This window comes from Limulus polyphemus, unplaced genomic scaffold (assembly GCF_000517525.1).
Source record: "Limulus polyphemus unplaced genomic scaffold, Limulus_polyphemus-2.1.2 Scaffold1777, whole genome shotgun sequence".
In the NCBI taxonomy this organism is placed as follows: Eukaryota; Metazoa; Arthropoda; class Merostomata; order Xiphosura; family Limulidae; genus Limulus; species Limulus polyphemus.
This window is the reverse complement of record NW_013667387.1, coordinates 211255-232035: the sequence shown is the minus strand read 5'-3', so window position 1 is coordinate 232035 and position 20781 is coordinate 211255. Positions and strand designations below refer to the sequence as shown.

Here is a 20781-nt window from a genome sequence, read left to right as displayed (position 1 = left end):
GTATATATAAAAGCAGCCAACGGCTTCAACTTAGAAATACTCTACATATATCAATATCTTCGACGTTATCTTCAGGAGTTATTTGGTCTTGGTATATGGCATTAGCCATTAAAAAAATATTGGTCAGTAACATGGGAAAATGATGTGGAAACGTATTATCACATGACTTACAACAATTATATAAATAGCGAAACAACGGTATTGTAAAAACACCTGAAGATGGCATAGAAGACGTTAAAAAATTTAAAATGTTTTTATCTGGAAGCCTTTGGCGGCTTTAATAAATATTTTTAACTTTGTAAATATAAAAGGCTATATTTCAATTATTATTTGATTTTAGCATTTCACAAGTGCAGATTATTTATATAAGGGTATTTTTCACTTTTGAGAACACCAAAGGAACAAAAGGTAACGTGAACCAAAATTAACTTAACGGCTTTTTCGATCGGGTGTTGCGTGAAACTTGCACGAATTAAGAATAAAGTATGAATTCAGAGTAAATATCTAATACTAAAAGAAGATAGATACGCATGGCATAGTCATATGTCACATTTATGTCTATGGCAGAGGTATTGAGGCTTTCTACTGCCGTCTCTAGCTTCGAACTACTGACCAAAGAGAAGGTAGCCAGTTAGCAGCATCTTACCACCCATTATCTACGCTAAGGGGTTGATTGTCACTCTTATAACATATACAGAGTTTTAAGAACAAGGAATATTTTGTAGTATCGCCAGCTCCGAAATCTAGAGCTAGTACCTCTCGCCTATTTGCAATTTCTGAACTAACTCATTGTATTTTTCAGTAGGTTAAAACTTTCGAAGTTAAATTGTTACCTGCGAATACTAGGCAACATAGAAAAATTAAATTCAAAGTTTCTTCCCTTAATGGTTCTTCACTGTAAAACAAAAAGGGGGATTAGTTATAAGAAATAATCGTACTATATAAAATACATTATTTGACATTCACATTTTTATATGTAAGTGGAATATTTCTTGCTCCTAAGTAAATAAAACTAGTTAAAAATTGTATGAAAAGCTTATTCTTTAATAGGTCTTAAACTACATTAAGAAAAATTATTTAGAAAATAATATATAGCAGATGGCGCATCAAATTGAGGTGTATAATAAATATCACAGCCACGCGTACTAAATTGTTATATACACACGATTTTCTTTATGTTTGAGAGATTTTGATTATATGCTACCTTCATTTTGTTAATTTTTCAAAAAGCAGTTGTTTATTCTTGTTTCAAACAATGGCAACCAGATTTACTGTAATAAGGCCCGAAGAGAATAAGTTGTCTTCAGGTGATAAAAATTACGGTTCTACAACGTTAGATAAATCCTATGCGAGGGAAAGCGACGAAGTTAATGAAAATAGCGTTGACTTAAATATCAATGACTATGGTGAGTCAGTTCTTAAATTTGGCAACCTTGGTATTATAATGTTTAAATTCGTAAAACAAATAAGAAAAATACTAGCAATAGTATTAATTATGAAACTAGTAAATCTTATCATTTTGTGTAAGTTTATTTCTATTCCAGATTTACAATTACAGTTCGATTTTAATTTATATAACTGTAAATTAATGTAATCAAATTACGAAGTGTTGGAAAAGTAACGTATTCAAGTTATTGTATGGAATTAACAACCTTCTTAAGAAGTTAAGTAGCAAGGGTTACTCTTACTAACAGTCTTACTCTTAGTAATACTACTAGTACTAGTAGTACTGAAATGTACACATTATGTACATAAATGCTTATATTAATCTAGTTAATAAATTATTTCATTTATTCAGTAAAATTATTTTGGTTCATTAAGACTCAGTGTGTCAAAAAATTGAAAAAGCAGCAATATGACAACACACTAGTCACTTGTCAAGCACCCAATGCCTCACATTGAACATAAGTGAATAAAAACAGAGTTCAGCTTATATTTTTATTGTTTTTGTAGTTATAATAAAACTTATTAACACTTGTTACTGTCATAATTTTAAACATTATTGTAGTTGTGATATTATTATTGACAGTGTAGTTATTGTTATTGCTGCTGTTATTACTACTACTGTTGCAACATAAATTCATAAAATAGTTGTTCAATAAAATTTTGAATGCAATTCAATAAATGCGATTACATGGCCTTTGACCTGTGACCTGTGTGGAGAGGGTTAATTCATTTGCCATGCTTGGTGGCTAGTTTAACATCAGTGTTTGGATTTTGTCTGGTAGATGGGATATCCCCAATGCATGTGGGAACTATTACCACAGGCATTATTCGTTATGAGTTTAAGGTGATGACTGGGATTAACAATGGATTCTTTGTTAAAACTTCTTAATGCTTATTTTATATTAAGTTTATTATTGTTTTATAGTGCTGATTTTAATCACATATTAACAATTTATGTATTTAATAGTATTGAAGCTATTTATTTCATTAGTAAAGTATGTTGGCAAGTTTCTTTGACATGCACTTCATGGGCACTCTATTAAAAAGACACAACACAATTTCTGAACATCTGGTGTGATAATGGAGAAGAAAATTCCCTAATAATAATTCGATGACAAGGAACCCACTTTGAGACTAATAATGGCTGGAGACAGCTTGAATGGGTACCTGATGATGACAAAACCTTGTCGAAATGTTGTACATTTGCTGTTATGTTAAACTTATATTAAAGTTTTTCGTCATTACCCATTCAAGCCGTCTCCAGCCATTATTAGTCCCTAATAATAAATATAACACCTTTTTACATTATATGCAACAAGCTCGTACTGGATGGTGATACTTGTGATGGCCCTAGAGATTTGCATCAACTTTGCAGCAAGAAATACATTTGCCGTTATGTTAAACTTGTATTAAAGCTTTTCTTAATTACCCATTCAAGCTGTCTCCAAGCATAACTACTCCAAAGCTTTCACTAATAGTGCCCCTGGATTGAAGTACATTACAGACCATGTATGACAGTTAGCTGATATGGCTTCCCAGAGCCACTCTTTTGTCAAACACAAAGCACACAGTAGAAAAGTGCAAACTACACAGATAAACAGGTACAGGACATTAAGACCCACTGCTGATGTGGAAACACTATCTTAAACTTTGACAAGACCTTCAGCCTTGGCAAAATTTTTGTCACCATTGGTGTCTTCGAGCAACTTCATGTTGTGAATGTTAGTAATGGCCTCCATCCAGTCTTTGTGAAACCAGTATTCCTCCATGGAAACTCAACAACTGATGCATATCAACTACTTTTTCCAATCTTGCAGAGAAGCTTTGTGATGAAAAAGTTTCTAAAAACCATAAGGATTGCATTTCTATTTGCTCACCTATTTGTCTCCATGGGAACTCAACAACTGATGCATATCAACTACTTTTTCCAATCTTGCAGTGAAGCTTTGTGATGAAAAAGTTTCTAAAAACCATAAGGATTGCATTTCTATTTGCTCACCTATTTGTCTCCATGGAAACTCAACAACTGATGCATATCAACTACTTTTTCCAATCTTGCAGAGAAGCTTTGTGATGAAAAAGTTTCTAAAAACCATAAGGATTGCATTTCTATTTGCTCACCTATTTGTCTCCATGCATCACTTGAAAAGTAAAAACAAGAATTACTTAGAAGACAAAGTAGGAATGCTCCATTCTTTGCATAAATATCTTTCCTCAAAGAAAGTTCACTTTATATCAGTGATCAACTCCAGATATCCAGATTGATACACTTAAAACTGCATTAAAAATTAACTTCAAAGTTTGCTTCTTACTTTGAGAAACATATCTTGCCTCTAACCCATAATAACAAACTTGGCATATCTGACAATGGAATAGACAAAGAACAGCAGTGGAAGCATACATCTTGTATTGACTATACTAATGTATCAGCACAGTACAAAAACTTGGAACAAGTCCTTAATGGATGAGATATTTATGCTCTAGCAGATGACTAAAACACTGTCAGAGGTTTGGAGTTCAAAGCAACCATTAAAAAGGAAACCCATTTTTGATTACTTCCTGCAAAACTCCAAGAAACTATTGGGAAAGCAGAGCACTTCTACAAACCAAAAACTGACAGTTACCATCAACTCTTCAGCTAGTAAAAAAAACTATGATAAGTTAACAGGAAGAAACATACCCAAACAGTTACAATAAAAATGGAAAGTTGTTCTAAAATGTGACACTGTAACATGTTAAATTTTCTGTTTATTTGCAAGTTTTAAAAATTTTTTAACAATTTGAAATGTACGTATTAAAACTGTCACTTTGTCAAATGAAATATTTTTGTTTATAAATGTTTGAGAACATTTTAAATAATTCATATTTAAATCTTAAATTATCATTTTACCAAACTTAAAATGTTAGTAGATTGAAATGTAAGTCTCTAAAATTTGTCACTGTACCAAATTAAAATGTTTTATTTTTACAAATTTTAGAAAATGTTAATTTTCTAGCCACTGTACTACAGCCTGACAAGTTTTAAAGTAAAGTGCCCCCACCACAGTAAAAATACATCAAGATGCCATAACTTTCATAATTCTTTTTATATTTTATCAGATGTTTTCCCCATTATTTTTACTCTTTCTTTGCTCATCATTCATTCATTATTTTTATTCCTTTGTTAATGTTTGAAATGTATGTAAGTATTGTGAACAAAAATCATGGTAAGTTGACACATGGCGAGTCATCATGTTATTCATCTATAAATGGAAACTGAAACAAAAAATAAATTTTATAATCTAAGTTCCATACATATGGTCGCAACATATTTCTTTACATTTATGATTCAGGCAGGTAGAAAAAATGTTATAAAACAGTATCAAATTAAAATGTTTGTTTTTTGTTAAGATGTAAGAATCAGCATGCAAATGAAATATTTTGTAATCATTGTACATACATATTACATATCATGATATTAACATTATGTAAGAACCACAGAAAGTGTTAATATTGCATCAACACCAACAGCAGGGACAACAAGAATAGTAGTAGTAGTTACAGCAGTAGAATTAGTAATAACAGAAGCAGCAACAGTAACAACTAGAACATCAATAATTTTATTAGGAATGATAATACTACAACAATAATGATAATCATGACTGCAATAATGGTAATAGTAACAATAATAATTATTATTAAAACCACAACCACCATCACCACAATAGAAATATAATCCTAACTCTTTTGTTTTTGGTTGGGTTTCTTCTTCACTTAAATTCAACATGGGGCATTTACAATAATTGATAGATTGTCATCTTGTTGACTTTTTATTACAATTTGTGTCTTGATAGAAATTCATAAAATTTGCCATATATACACCACAATAATTTTATTGATCAAAATATTTGCATACATAATTAATAGAAAAATTCATTAAGAACTGGGGTAATAGTAATAATAGTGGCCTGGCATGGCCAGGTGGTTAGAGCACTTGACTCACAATCTGAGGGTTGTGGGTACGAATCTCCATCCTACCAAACATGCTCACCCTTTCAGCTGTGGGGTCATTATAATGTGATGGTCAATCGCACTATTCATTGGCAGTAGGTGGTGATGACTAGCTGCCTTCCCTCTAGTCTTTCACTGCTAAATTAGGAATGGCTAGTGCAGATAGCCCTCGTGTAGCTTTGCACATAATTCAAATTAAACCAGTAATAATAGTATTACTATACAAAACTTTAAATATTATATGAAAAGGCCAAATGTAACAGTTTTATTAATCAATGCAACTTCTGCATAAGAAGAAAAAAGTAACGAAATATTACTATTAGTATGGGTGTTGTGAGGGAGGGTAGTCAACATTATTCTGATGGTAATGAAAAATATAGTACTGCAAAAACTGGCAAACATGTTTTATTCTTTTGTACTCATAACATCTTCCATTTGCAAATTGTGTTTCTTCAGTCCATGCTATGAACCAGGTACTGGACTGTTACTGACTCATGACTTTCTTAGTCCTACAGGTATTATTGATTTCAAGACCGACTCTCTCTCTCATAAAATCTTAGTAATGTCCACCATTAGTATTAGACGTTAATTATTAAATGAAATTCTTGATATTGCTAAGAAACTAAGCAAATGACAGAAGGCTATTCAACCTCAAGAGGCCATTTTTCACCCACCCAAAAGATAAAAACAAATAAAATACAGTCCATCACATCTATTTTTATTTAAAAAAATAGCTCAAAAAATTTTTCAAACTAACTGCGAACACCCTATTATCAAGGAGACTATTTCACAAAATTAAACTCTTAATTAAAAAGTTATTTTGTCACAAGTATATCTGGGCTTTAAAAGCTTAAACATGAATTTACTAAAAGGAAATTTTGTCTGTTACTAATCTATAATATTTTTTGTGGATATTATTTAGATAATGGAAGGCTTCTGATAAGGTGCCCCCCCAAAAAATTTGCTAAAAAATCACATTGGAAGGGGTTTGGGAAAGACAAGTTAATTGGATTGTAAGCTATAACATTAGGGTCATGGGTTTATTTGATAAATGCACTGGAATGTTCAGTGTAAAACATAACAAGGCTACTTAATAGCTATCCGTAATAACAGTGTTCTGTGTTATATACTTCAGAACTTTTGTGTCTTTGTATGCATGTAATAGTTTGTGACAGATTGCCTTTATCAACTAATACTACATTCTCTTTCCTAAACTATAAAACAATACGTCCATTTTCCATAAGTGGAACTATTCCTTTACATATTATTATTTCTGTTTAATATTGGAAACAATTACACTTCTGACCAGAATAATAAAAACATAACATTGTTAACTAAACTGTAGAAGGGGATAGCTTGCCTATTCTTCTTACTGATTTTGGGGTTTATTTTACCCCATTATACATCACTCAGTACTAACTAATTCTGCTTATCACTGTGTAAAAAAGTCTTTCAGATACTTTGATGGATATCTTCTTGGTAACATGGTAGAAAGTTGTTGCTAACTTACCAGGTTGTCCTTGTTCCTTGTCTCTAGATGAACTTACGAAGGCTCAGCTGGATCACAATAAGTGGGATCAAGTTCCATCAATGCTGTTGGATCTCTATACTTGGTATGTTAATGAAATAGGAGCAAGCTATTTGTTTTTATAACTTTTCCCTTTACATTTGTGTTTCTCACCCAAACACAGTCACCAGTCTATAATTTCTTGCCTGGTAGTGTTGATTGAAATTTGTCAACTGAAATGTCTTGATCTTCTTCTCCTTTATTGAGGTTAGAAAAATCTGTCCATTTTATACCCAGATGTGAAGATAATGCATCATCAGTACAGGAGTGCACAATTTCCAACCCATAAGCAATTGTGCTCGACTGTGTTCATTTGATAAGGGTATTGCTCAATATGTCATCATATCTAGATATGGTTCTTTGGATTTCTTCTAGAGGCTTTTTACTATACTCACAGTACATTCTATCTCTCCTTTAGTTTGTAAATATCTTGGGCTGGATGTAATGTGTAAAAATCTGTATGTTCTCATTAAGATTTTGAAGTAGTAAAAGTTACAAATTGTGGTCAGTGGTCCAATATTACCTGTTCTGGAATACTGTGGTATGGAAATATTGACTTCATATGTTTCACTACAGCTACTGAAGATGTAGACTTAAGTTTTTCAACTTCTTTATACTTCAAGAACTAGTCCACTACCAAATAATGCATTGAATCCCTACTAGAAAAGATCAATACCTGCTTTCTGCCATAGGTTATCTGGTAATGCCTTAGATATTGTTGGGTGATTAATGAAATTTGGTAATCAAGTAATCATCAGCCTCATTAACAAAAATTACATTCTACTAATAGATTATTTTAACATTTTCACCTGTTTTTGTTCTTTTAAAGACATTTCCAACTACCCTTAGTTTGATATGATAGGAATCTTCAGTTACAACAGTTCAGGAATAAATTATTTTTTAAGTCCTAAAGTGAGTCCTAACATGTATATATGGAAGTGTATCATATACTGAATGTAATATGAAACCTGTAATAAGCTGCAAAATTTATTAATACAAATATGTGGGTTTCTCTCTAAAAATGTTCACAAGACTACTAAAACAAATTAATTTTTGATAATAAAATTTATTTACTGACATTGATTATAAATCAGAAAATACTAAACAGTAACTAGTGAGATTACTATTGGGTATAGGTTAATATAAGTTATGTGCTCTTAATTCTGGGGATGAAGCACATACATATTTTAGGCACATCTTCATCGTGCAAACAGAAAATAAATTTACAAGAAATTCCATTCACTAGTTAGAGGTAGAGGAGAATAACATTATCATGGGTATAAAATAAATCTTCATGAGTGCTAGTCATTCCTACATAGAACTGATAGCTATGATCTCACACCCCTGCTGTAAAGATTTTTATGCATGCTCCAAACCTTAAACAAAACTCACCTTTACACATATAAACCCTATGCATATGGTGTTCGGGCATTTAATCCATAGGGTTTGCATGCTTTCTTGAAAGTCCTTGATCTTGGAATTTCAAATTCGGGGATTTGAAATCCTGGAAAATAGGAATTTTTCTTTTGCAATTCCTTAAAAATGGATTAGGGCTTGCAAAATATGTTTGGATCCATTTTTTTTTTCTGTCATTGGCAATATTGTCAATGATGTCTGGAAGATTTCGTATTGTTTGTATTAAGTATATGAATTATGTTGGAGATCGTGTTGAGTAATCATTCGAGAATGTGATGCTGAGCTAACAGCCAGTTGTAGCTCTGCACAGATGCACGATAGTTTGATACCACCCACTTACTATGGTATACTACCATTTCATTGATAAATGCACTTAAGTATACATTAACCCTTTTGCCCCAGGTAGGTTAAAGTGCAGGTGTCATGACGGTTTGGAGCAATATTTTCGTAATTTTATTAAATAACATTTTTACTACTTACATCAATGAAATTGGCATTAAAACGTAGTTTATAATTTAAATTTTAATATTATATATGTTTTAATTTCTTAATTTAAAAGGAAATGTAAAGAAAAAAAAAGTTAAATATTGATTTTTGTGTGTCACATAACACGTCCAGTTGTCTTATTGTTCAGTTTTTATGCCCACCATACAACATGTACAAGTAGCTAATGAATTAGAAACTCGATTTTGAGATATAGACAAGCCAAATATAAAATAAGAACCTCCCTCCTCTATGATTTGCTGAGATAGCAATATTTTTAGCGAATCTACAAGAGGGCTCCTCTCACGGCACCAATCTTTTGAAAGCTCTTGTCTAGTGATGCCTACTACTAATTAGCTCCTGTTTATAACCAGTAGAAAGAACTTTTTCATATTTACCCAACTCTGACTGTTGTTTGTAAATAGCTTGAAGGAGAAAATAATAATTTTGCCAAAAGTATTGAAATGTGATGAATAAGTTGTTGATCTGAATGGGAATGGAATTTTTTTAAACCCACATATAGTTTATTTAGAGACCCAACTAAACTACAGGGATTTTGATAACTTTTTGGTCTTCAAAAATTAATATTTGAAGCCTAAAAAAATTAGTATCTCTACACCCTCCACCCATAAGAATAAACAAGGCTTACAGTGAGGCTTAGCACGTTTGATGCACAGTGAATCTTTTTCTGTTACTTGTGTCAACAAGTGTAGGGAAGTGCCTGCCAAGAGTACGTCTCAGAGATGATGAGTCCTGTACAGTTCTAGAGAGTTGTATACCAGAAGGACCTGGTCTGTTTTGAAGTAGAAGCTCAACAAGAGCTGTGACCAGGTCCATTCTGAAGGCCTTCTGGGATAATGCCAGCTGGTTGGTCTGTTATTTGTACAAAATGTAAGCATTTACAACTGTAAAGTTCAAAAGTAAAACAAAACAAAACAGTTTTTTATACAATTTTATTGTCTTTCATATAGTAGAGTAGTAACTTAAGTGTTGGTCATTTAGGTCCACTCCTCCCATAAACTTATTGTAGTCCACAATTAACTGAGGTTTTGTAACCTCAGCAACCCTCCCTCTTCTTGTCACGGTTGTCGGTTGTCGTAGAATTAGAATGTAAAGTTGAAAGTGTGTAAATGTCTTGTTTGTCAGTCCACTTTACAGCTGTCAGAGTTCCAAATTTAAAAAAATCATGCTTTCTCTCTCTGTGGGTTTGTAGAAACCAGTTGCTGTAGGAAATGCAGTGTCTTTTCTGCTTGACCCACAAGCATAGGTTCCCAAAGTCAGTAGTTTGTCAAATAAACAAGGGGAAGTGTAAAAGTTGTCCATGAAAACCCAGTGCCTTAATTTGTTGTACTTGTCCATCAGTCCCATCACAACACTGTCTGCTAAACCTTTAGCTGGCATTTGTCCCTCTTTGCCTATGTAGATTTTAAACTTCAGACAGTATCCACTTACAGCTTCTGCCAGGACCCATAACTTGATACCCCACTTGACAGTTTTTTTTGGCAATATTGGAGAAAACCAACATTAAATGTATATTACATGTATCCTCTGTTGTATATCATTATATATATGTTATATATATTGTGTGTTCTCTGTGTATATTTGTTTTACATGTGTATATATGTAATCTGTGAGTGTGATGTGCATCATAGATTTCACAAGGAATGCAGTGATGTGCTAACATACAGAAACTACTACTCTGGATTGTGATCAACAAATATATACTTAACTTATTGAACAGATATTTTCTATATGTACTAAAAATTATGATTACTTACTTTGAAGGAACTACCCAACAATAAGGAAGATAAACCCTGAACCAAGCTGTTTACTGGAAAAGAAAATAAAAAAAAATGTATGTTACAATATATTCTGTGATGTCTATCATACATTTCAGAAGGAGTACATGATGTGCTAATATACAGAAACAACTGCACTGAGTTTTATCAACAAATATATATTGAAATTATTGAACAGATATTTTGTATATGTACAAGAAATTATGATTACTTACTTCGAAGTAACTACCAAAAGTGTTTTACAAACCCCGATTACCAGTTGGAAGAAGGCAAAATGCTTGTAAGAGAAGACTTTCAAAACTAAAACAGTGTAGTAGATGGTAGTGGAATCTCAGTTTCTATTGATTGGCAGATATGTGTGGTGAAAGTGAGAGAGGGTAGTAGATTTAATAAGAATGTGCCCAAATAACACCTTCATACACTTGTGCTGCGATATTCCACACACATCAAATGGGTGACCAGTAGTACTGAAAAACCTGTGATGTAATTGGATCAGCCCAGCTTGGAACCCTCAATATTTATTGAATCAGTCCAACTCTGAACCATATAGTAAATGTTTGTACACATTCTAATTGCAATTATATTACCCTGGGAAATTCCTGTTGTAAGTGTTGTAGGAAACATAAGCCACTATATATCCCATATTGTGTTTTCAGAGCAAGGGGCATGCCACTTCACTGATTAGTGCATGTGTTGTTGCTTTTGAGAGTTTTGTATTATGGTTGTATGTACAGAGTCTTATAACATGAGCAGTGATTTATTGCTTATTTTTAGCGGGTTTCTACGTTATTCATTGACAGTAATATAAACAAAATATATATGGGATGTTTAGCAGTTAAAACTTTCAAATGAAGTACTTTGAAACTTCATGATCAATAATGAAGAGAAAGGAAACAGCTGCTCATTATATTTCTGATTTTACAATATTTCTTTTCATTATACTTTGATGACTTGTCTACAGGCTGAAGAATCAAGTAATAAACATAATAATAGATAAAATTAATGTTTTTACTCAAAAAAGATATGTATGTATTTAGGAGGTTTTACACAAATGAAATTTGAGATTTTTGAAACAAAGTATTTTAAATTTTAAAATGAAAATCACTTTGCACCCGGATTAGTTAAAAAAAAAAATGAATTGAAATTTTCATGGACAAATATAAGTAAAAATACTACATTAAAATCTGATTTTTTGTGTTTGAAAGACTTGTAATGTTTACTATTAGTTTACAAAATTTTGTAAAGGAAAACTTAATATATTAAAAGTTAGTAGTATGTAAACTATAACGACTACAAGTGGTTACGATATCAGTCAAATTGACTGAGCCCGTGTTGAGAGAGTTAAGATAAATGTAGCTTTGTTACAATTTGAAGTGATTCTAGAAAGAAAAAAATGGGTAATTTAGATTTATTTTGTATTGTTTATGGTGATTACAAGGTTGGTCAAATTAATGATGTCTTTATAGAGTTATGGTGTAAAAAAAATGAATAGATAAAGTATAAAAGTTTTACTTATAAATAATTTTATATTTGTTTAGGAGGTTTCAGAGGTCTTGTAAATATAATTTAAAACTTCAAATGATAAAGTATTTTTATCTTAACATAAATCATTTTATACTTGGAGCAGTCAACAAAATCTGTCCCCATATATTCATGAGCAAATATTTAGAAAAAATACTTGATTAAAAAATTGATTTTTTTCTGTACAAAAGATTTGTAATATTCACTGAAAGCTTGCCATATTTTGTGAAGATACACAAAACCTTTTAAATGTTATAGTACGGAAACTGATGGTTACATGGTCAGTCACATAGACCGACTCTGTATGGAAAGGGTTAATTAAAGAATCTGATTTTTTGTGTACAACAGACTTGTAATGTTTACTAAAAGCTTGCCAAATTTTATGAAAATACACTTGGTATGTTCAGAATTATAGTATGTATAGTTAAGGGTTTCATGGTGGTAACAAGTTCAGTGTTAATGCATAGTGTGCCAAACTGTGATGTAATCAGCATTAGACCATATCCCTCTATCTATAAGACAGTGACATCTCTTTAATGCACAATAGATCCTATGAGCACCTCTTGTATTAACAAGGCTCATTCTTTCCTTGGCTTGTTCCAGACATGTCTTTTTCATTATGAATTAAGTAATTCTTGAGCTTATTATTTTAACATTTTCGTTACCATTTGAAGTGTAGGCTCTCTTACCTTTATTTTCTTGATTTTGGGAAAAGTAGATATAAAATTTTAAACATTTGAGCTAGAACTACTGATTCGAATTATTGTCTGTTCTTACATTAACCTTCTCAATGGACAGGTCAGAGGGCACTTATCTGACATTTTATAGTTATTTTTAAAATCTGCTTCAACAACCTTATTATCTTTGTATATCAATAAATTGGAAATACAAAGTAGTTTATAATTTTAATATTACGTATGTTTTAACTTTTTAATTGAAAAGAAAATATTAAAAAAAAGCCAAATATGTTTTTTTGTGTGAAATATGGCATGTCTTGTTGGTCAATTTATATTTTATGATGCCCCACTTACTACTACATTTTTTTAAACCTATTCTTTACATATGCTTACTTCACTTAAGTATGTGTTTATGACCAATAGAAAGAGCGCATTCTAAACTACATAAATCTAATAGTCATTTGTAATTGGCTTAAAGGAGAAACTTGTATTGTGACTGGAGATGTTGAAGTCTGTTGAGTAAGTCATTGCTCTGAACAGAAATTAGATTTGTTTTAACCCACATGTACCTTAGTTAGAAATTCTGATAAATTACAGTGGTTTTACATGTACCACAATAGTAATTGGATACTTTTTTCTAAAATGCATCTTTAAAATCTACAAAAAATTAATTTGTTTTCCCTCTCCACTTGAGTAAAATAAATGAGGCTTAGCAAGTACAACTTGTGAGTACAAATCAATTTCGTAACATCATAAGTATAATATATATTGTTTTTCTATGCATTTTTTATTTATTGTGTTATGTTTTTAGAAAAGTAACTAATTACATTAGTTGTTAAAAGTCGATTAAAACCAGCACTATGAAACAATTAGGAACTTAATATAAGATAAGTCTTAAAATTATTTTATAAGGTCCATTGTAATTTCCAGTTGTAACCTTGAAGTCATAATGGAAATTGTCTGTGGTGATAGCTCCCAAAAGCATTGGGGATATACCATCTATCAGACAAAATCCAAACACTGATGAAAAACTAGATAGCAATCATGGAAAATCAATTAAGGGTGTGAAATTGAGTGCTTATACCCAAAATGTCTCAACTCCTACTGCTTTTGACTGTCTGCAGCCAGTTGTGGGAAGGCAGTTACCTGTAAAAGTTCTACTAATACCAGAAGTAGAAATAAAATAAAATCACTCAAGAAATATTTCTACTAAGAGTACCTCCCAACTCCTGCACTTAAAAGTTCTAATAGTTCCTAAAGTAGAAAAAAATAATAATAAATACACCCTAATAGTTCTACTGTAAGTTACTATATAATACGTATGTTCATAAACACACACTTTGTTCACCTATACTGATATATTCTGACCACCTCTGGAGGATAATTAACATCCAACAACCTACCAAGTTTTCTGAATTGGCTTGGACTCTGTATAGAGTCATGTCATAAACATTTTCTTGCACTGACATTTTCTTGAATCTTCTCCCACTGTGTTTTTGGAGTCAGGATTATGATGAACTGGTAATTGCACTGTATGAGCTTATTTGTTACCTGTGGTGTTGCTTAAACAGTCTAATGGCAGGAGCTGTGATTTATTGCTTTATGATCAGCAGATTTCTACTTCAGTTGCTAACAGTAAGATAAACATAAGAAATAGATTTGAAAAGGTTAGAAATAGAAACTCTCAGGGGAAGTACTTTGAAACTTTGTGGTTGATAATAAAGAACAGTACTTCGCACCTTATTTCACATTTTTCAACCTTTAAAGTTTTATGGTGTTTATAAGGTCAGCCAAATTGACCGACCATGTATAGAGTTAGTGTAGAGAAAATGAGAGATAGAATATAAAGTTTTTCTGAAAACAAAAGTTTGATATTTATTTAGGATGTTTTAGAGATTATACAAATGAATTTTAAAATTTTCAGATAAAGAAAAGTATTTTTAATCTTAACATGAAAATCACTGCACTCGGAGTAGTCAACCCACTTATGCAACACTTTAGCACCACGTAAGAGGTCCTTTTGACAATACCTTGTGCTTAGGCACTTCTATTAGATAAACAATATTCCCTGCACAAGGTGGATGCAGTCTTCTACTGAGTGATGCCACACTAGGTTACTCCCACCCCATAATGTGTGACATGCTGTATCAGTTTTCTATTTCTGACACTATATTGTTAGAAAAGAGCTCATCTTTTTAATTTTCTTTATCTACATGAGTTCCTCCCCATTTTATCAATGTGGGACTCCTGCTATCATTTCTGTGGAGAGGTGAATAGCATTTCTGTAGTTAACATTTTCCTTACATGAAAATGTATTTCAGACATATACTCAGCTCTTCACTGAACCACCCACTATTCCTCCCCACTTCTGCTGTGTTCCTTTTGCTTTGTCAAGAATGAGTCTTTGTTAATACATGAGGTGCTCATGGAAGGTGTTATCCTACTAGTGGTGGAGGGCTATAGTCTAATGCTGATTGCATGCAGCACATGTTAATACATATAAGGGTGGAAGTTTCATTCAAGGCTTGATACTTGTGCAAAATTCTCTACTCATTAGAGGTCAGAGGTAATAGCTACCAGTTCTGTGGAGAGACATCTATCTGAAATACATTCTGAGGTAAGGAAAATGTTAACCATCTTTTGTACACTGCAAGTGAGTAAAAAAAAATATTATTTTGAATCAGCAAAATATTGAGTCAACATTTATTTTTGTCAGTCATAACACTAATTGATTAAGCTGAATGAACTTGAATTAATCAAAAATAATAATAAGAAACCATGATGGCAATACTTCAATTAATTGGATAGTTAGAGAAATCTTTGTTGTAGTTCGTTGCTTAAACCTACCCATCATATTTCTCTCTGCATTTTACTATTACATGATGACTCTCATGTATGTATATCTTGTACAGTATATCTTTGCAAAGAGATGCAGGGATTATTAGTCTTTCATATATAATGTCTTTGCACAGAGATATAGGGATTACTAGGTTCCCTCCTTTTATAAGTAGTTCATGCTGTACTCTAAACTCTTCTTTGAAATGAAAATAAGGTTTTAAAATGCCATCGGTGTTTTATTTAAGCATTTGACCTTCTCACTCTGATATTTTTTCAGTTGCATAAAGATTTCATCTTTCTCCTCCTTTCCTTTATTTCCTGGAGATGTCTGCTGTTGCAGGAAGTTTGAAAAACTGAATCTACATAAATATTGATGTTTTTCTGAGGCTGTTATTAGATACTTGCCTGAAATGTAAGGAATATCTTGAGAGTCTCATCCAAAGTCTTTGAATTCTTGGATTCTAACAGGGAGGAAATCTCAAAAGTGTTCACATGCTCAAGTTGTGGTAAGTGCTTTTTTTTTTTTACAGTTTGAGCATAGCATTGTTTTATGCTTGTAAGCACTCTTGAGGCACAAGCAGCTGTTCTCCACTGATATTTTCCTTGTCCTTGAAGAAGAACCTCTCTAAGCTTGTAAGATGACATACTTGCTGATATAACTCTTTCAGCTTTTGAATTATATAAAGCCAGTCTTGTCAGGACCCCTAAAATCTTGTTTAACATATTCAAATACTTATTGTTGGCTTGTTCTCAGATCTACTGGTTCTGTTTGCTAAAGTGATCTCTTAAAGCCATTGTTTTCTCTGCTAAATGTAGCATAAATTTATCTGAGTGATTGACCATTCCCATAAACCTTACCTCTCCAGTATTCTTTGGTTCTCTCATGTCCATAACAGCTTTTACTTTCTTAGTCTTTTCAAGCTCCTGATAAATGGACAATTTGGTTCAAAAAATTTATGCTGTCTTTTGAGAACTCATTTCTTATTCAACATGATTCATGCAAGATGTGTTGTCTGTAGAGCTTCATTTAGGCTCTTGTATCGTACTTTTGTCGCTTCATACACCATAACATCATTCATTCGTTTTGGTAATCCTTCTAGACTTGAGACATTATTTTGTAATAATACTCTGGTGCTGATAAGATTCTGAAAGGTAGTTTGTTGAAGCAAAATCTTCCAAATGACATTCTAAATGGATTAAGCACAGCCAATTTCTTTGATAATACAATTTGCCATGATCCTGAATTTGCACTGAGCATCAAGAAAAATCTGACACATCCTAATTGCCCTAGTGTGTGCTTTACTGATATTAATAGGTATGTTTCTGGTGTGTTGGCTTACTGACTTAGGTCCACACAAATCCTAAACTCACCATTTGCTTTAGGTACAACTACCATCTCTATACACCAATCTGCTGATTTGTCCACATGCAATATTTCTTCCATTCTAACCAGCTCTTGCTTTACACATAAGCAGAAATGAAATCCTGTAAGTATTGTTAGAGTGAATGGTTTAACTTCAGCATTTACTTTTATTTTGTTTTCTCCATCTAATTTCCTTAATCCATAGAATAGCTTTGAAAATTGCTGATTTACAACATGTACAGTTTCTACTCTGGCAATTAACCCTAGAGCTTGTAAAGTTGGATGTTCTAGTAATGCAGTTTTGAGATGTGTAATGACAAATACTTCTTGCTCTTAAGTTTTGCCATTTTTGCAAAATTTAGGTTTAAATTTCTCCATTACCTTGAATGGGCTTTGGCTTGGACAATGAAATATTTTGTCTGTTTTCGAGACATGTTTGTCATTGTTTAAATTTAGCATTATCAAAAATTGTTTGTCTGAACTATAAAATGCAATTCCAGAGCACATTTTACAGCATGATATTCACTAATCTGTTCCCCCTTGAAGGGAAAGAGAGTGCATTTTATTGTCTATTTCATTACCCATTATGTATATATATGTGTGTATTAACCCAACTTAATTGTAGTTGCTTATCTTGTCTGGAGCCTACTTTAAATCTTTTTATCCATTTAGGCCATTTTTTGTATTTAAACCTACCTGGAAAATTGGCAGTGGAATTTCAAGTAATGTATGTGTTCTATTGTAGTGAATATATCAATATTTCTTTATACTAATATTCACTGTTTCCTATTAAGCTTAGGCTTATTATATCTCTGCAGAGAGATAACTGTTTTTCTATTGTTTCTTCTTTCTTTCTCCTTCTTCTAAGCACTTTTCAATCGACCGCCTTTCCTTCATTGGTAGGGTTATACCTTGGTCCAATACACCCATAACAAAATGAAAATTGACATACAAAAAAAAGTTGGATTTGTCCCTTTTGAGTCTTTTTCTTCTTTTTTTAGGGGGTCAGCACTCAGTAGAAAAGAGCAATTTTGGGGTTTTTGGACAATTACTCAGCTATATTTTGACAAATACAAAGATACATTTTTCAGCTCTCATACATATACGTACAAAAATGTGTGAGATGCCCATTTCTGGTCTTTTTTTTGGGGGGGGGGTCAAAAGGTTAAATAAACCCATAATTTTAGGGGTTTGGGTCAATTACTTAGCCATATTTTGACTAATTTACATGGGGTTTAGTACAAAGATATTCTTTTGCAGGTTCCAAACAGATATAGATGATTTTTGTCTTTTGTTCAATTTTTCAGTGAGAAGAGCACAATTTGAGGTTTTCATGAACTGTTCATGTGTATTTCAACTAACTTCCATGGAACTTGTTACAAAGATACCTTCTTGCAGTTCTCAAGCAGTAATATAGACAGTTTTCAATTTTTCTGTGTTCTTCACTATTTTTCTGGTATCAAAATTGGCCATGTTGGGATTGTGTGGTGGAGACATGTTGCATTTGTCTGCAAATGTTGGCCTCATTAATTTTTCTACAGTGGTCTACTTTTGTGTCTCCACAGTAATATAGTAAAATTTCTTTTATAGACTTATTATGCTTTTTTCTGATTTCTGAACAATTTCTTTCTGTTTTGCTCACTGGTTGTGGCTTTGCACATCCTGACACCTTGTAACAAAAGGTGGTGTCTTTTGTGTAAAACATAAAGATAAGGTTTATTAACAGTGACAATCTTGTACTTAACTGTCCATAACAATATTTTATGTTCTATATGCTAGAACTCTCGTACCTTTACATATATCTAATAGATGGTGCCTGCTCACATTTAACCCATTACTTGCCGTGGCCATTTTGTCTTATCGTGAGAGCAAAATCACATTTGTGAATTAAAAAAATTATAGAGAACCTATCTTTTAATGGATTTCAGATTTTATTGTTGTAAATAGTAGCATATCAATCAATTATTTGTGCAAAATTGTATTATTTAATGATGTTTAAAGAGAAATTTAATAAAAAAAAATCCTAAAATACATTTGAGAATATAAATAATTGCCCTCTAATAAGAAAATATTTTTTCAAAATTAAAAAAAAATTTCCTTCCACATCATCACTGTTCCTGCCATATATGATTGGTATTTAAACCTATTTCTGTGTCTGGGCGTGTTAAACCTTAGTCGTAAAACTTTTAGCCAATCCTAGTTGAAGGTGTCAATTTCAGTACCATGTTATTCCATTCGCTGTATTTCACATATGACAAATCATAGGATGATAAGCAAAGCACGTGATGAAACTTTGTTCTCTGGATTTTACAATATGAATGTTGGTGGTGCTTATTATAGTAACTGCCGTTTTATGTAGAGGTTGTATTTAGCATTGGTCAGTAATACTTTTCTATAAGCCTTAGAAAACTTTCTTCTGGAATAAACTGCATGGGATGTATGCGACTTTTATTTTTTTATAGTAGCTTAAATCATGCTTTTAGACACTCCATTGAATTAGAGAATAATATAATTATTATTTTACAGGTTAGAGAAAAACAGTTGGTTAAGTTAAATACCTTGAGTTGACAGTTGGATAAAATTTCATTTATAGAACAATCTGATAAAATTATATTCAGTTATTAAAAGTATGTTTTGAGTGAAGTGGAAAAACGTTTGAAGATTATTTTGTACAATTTGGACAGTTTTTGCAAATATTGTCAAATCAACCTATTTGGAATAACTCAGGTCCATTTTGTAGTAATATTAGAACTCGGAGCAGTGGTATGGCATTGACTGCTTTTAATAATTACAATAGTGAATATAAATAAAAAAATTAAGTTTGGAAGAATTTAAAGATTTTATCAATTTAAGTAAAAATGATAGTATTGTCATTTTAGATAAAGTTGAATATTTAAAGAAAAAAGATATTGTAATTCTACTGAAGGTGTCATGCTGCATTATGTTCCTACTGATGAAAAGGAAGCTAAGTTGCAAAGATACTTACCAAAATTAAATAAAGATCTTATTGTCAATGAAAAACAGTATTTGAATATTAGACCATCAGGTAGTCAGTCACCCAGGTATTTTTATAGTCTATCTAATATTCATAAAGAAGGATGTCCATTGTGACCAATAGTTCCTAACATTGGAACCTACAGTCGTGCTTTGGTCAATTTCTTAGTTGAATTTTTGAAGAAGATTACCATTAAGGAGTACACTTTAAAAGACAGTTTTGTCTTTTCGTATGGAATACAACAGTTGAAGTGTTATAGTACTGTGAATTATGCCAGTTTTGATGTAGAATTGTCATATACAAATAGAAGCTTTAGAAGAAACCATATAGTTAAGTGCTGATCTGCTTTATACCAACAATTCCAACAATGTGACTAGAAATCTGTGTATTTGAAGTTTATGGTCTTTGCTACTAAAGAATTTCAATGTCTTTTGAAAGGAAAGCTGTATGATTAAATTGATGGAGTTGCTATGGGCTCAAGATTGATGCCATCTTTAGTCAATTAATTTCTTTGTTTTCCTGAAAAATAATGACTAGAAAAAATACCCACAACAATTTTAACCTCTATTATTGGAGGTATGTTGATGATGCTTTTATCATCTTTAAGAACTCTGATTGAGCTTCCCAATGTTTTCACTAGTATGAAGTTGTTACGCCTCCAGTCGTTAATTGATTTTCCGTAACTT

At 31.9% G+C, this 20781-nt stretch overlaps 1 protein-coding gene across 2 annotated transcripts in view; it reads left to right on the top strand.

Annotated features, from left to right (window-relative positions):
- The first annotated feature begins 1131 nt into the window (after window positions 1-1131).
- The window catches only part of LOC106464908 (solute carrier family 12 member 6-like), a 216691-nt gene continuing 197041 nt past the window's right edge, over window positions 1132-20781 (top strand). For both annotated transcript variants that reach the window (XR_002611853.1, XM_013925080.2), the window contains exon 1: window positions 1132-1406. Coding sequence is in view for 1 of the 2 variants with exons in the window: in XM_013925080.2 (XP_013780534.1) it covers window positions 1256-1406 (151 nt within the window). In the remaining variant the exon portion in view is untranslated. The remainder of the gene's footprint in view (window positions 1407-20781) is intronic.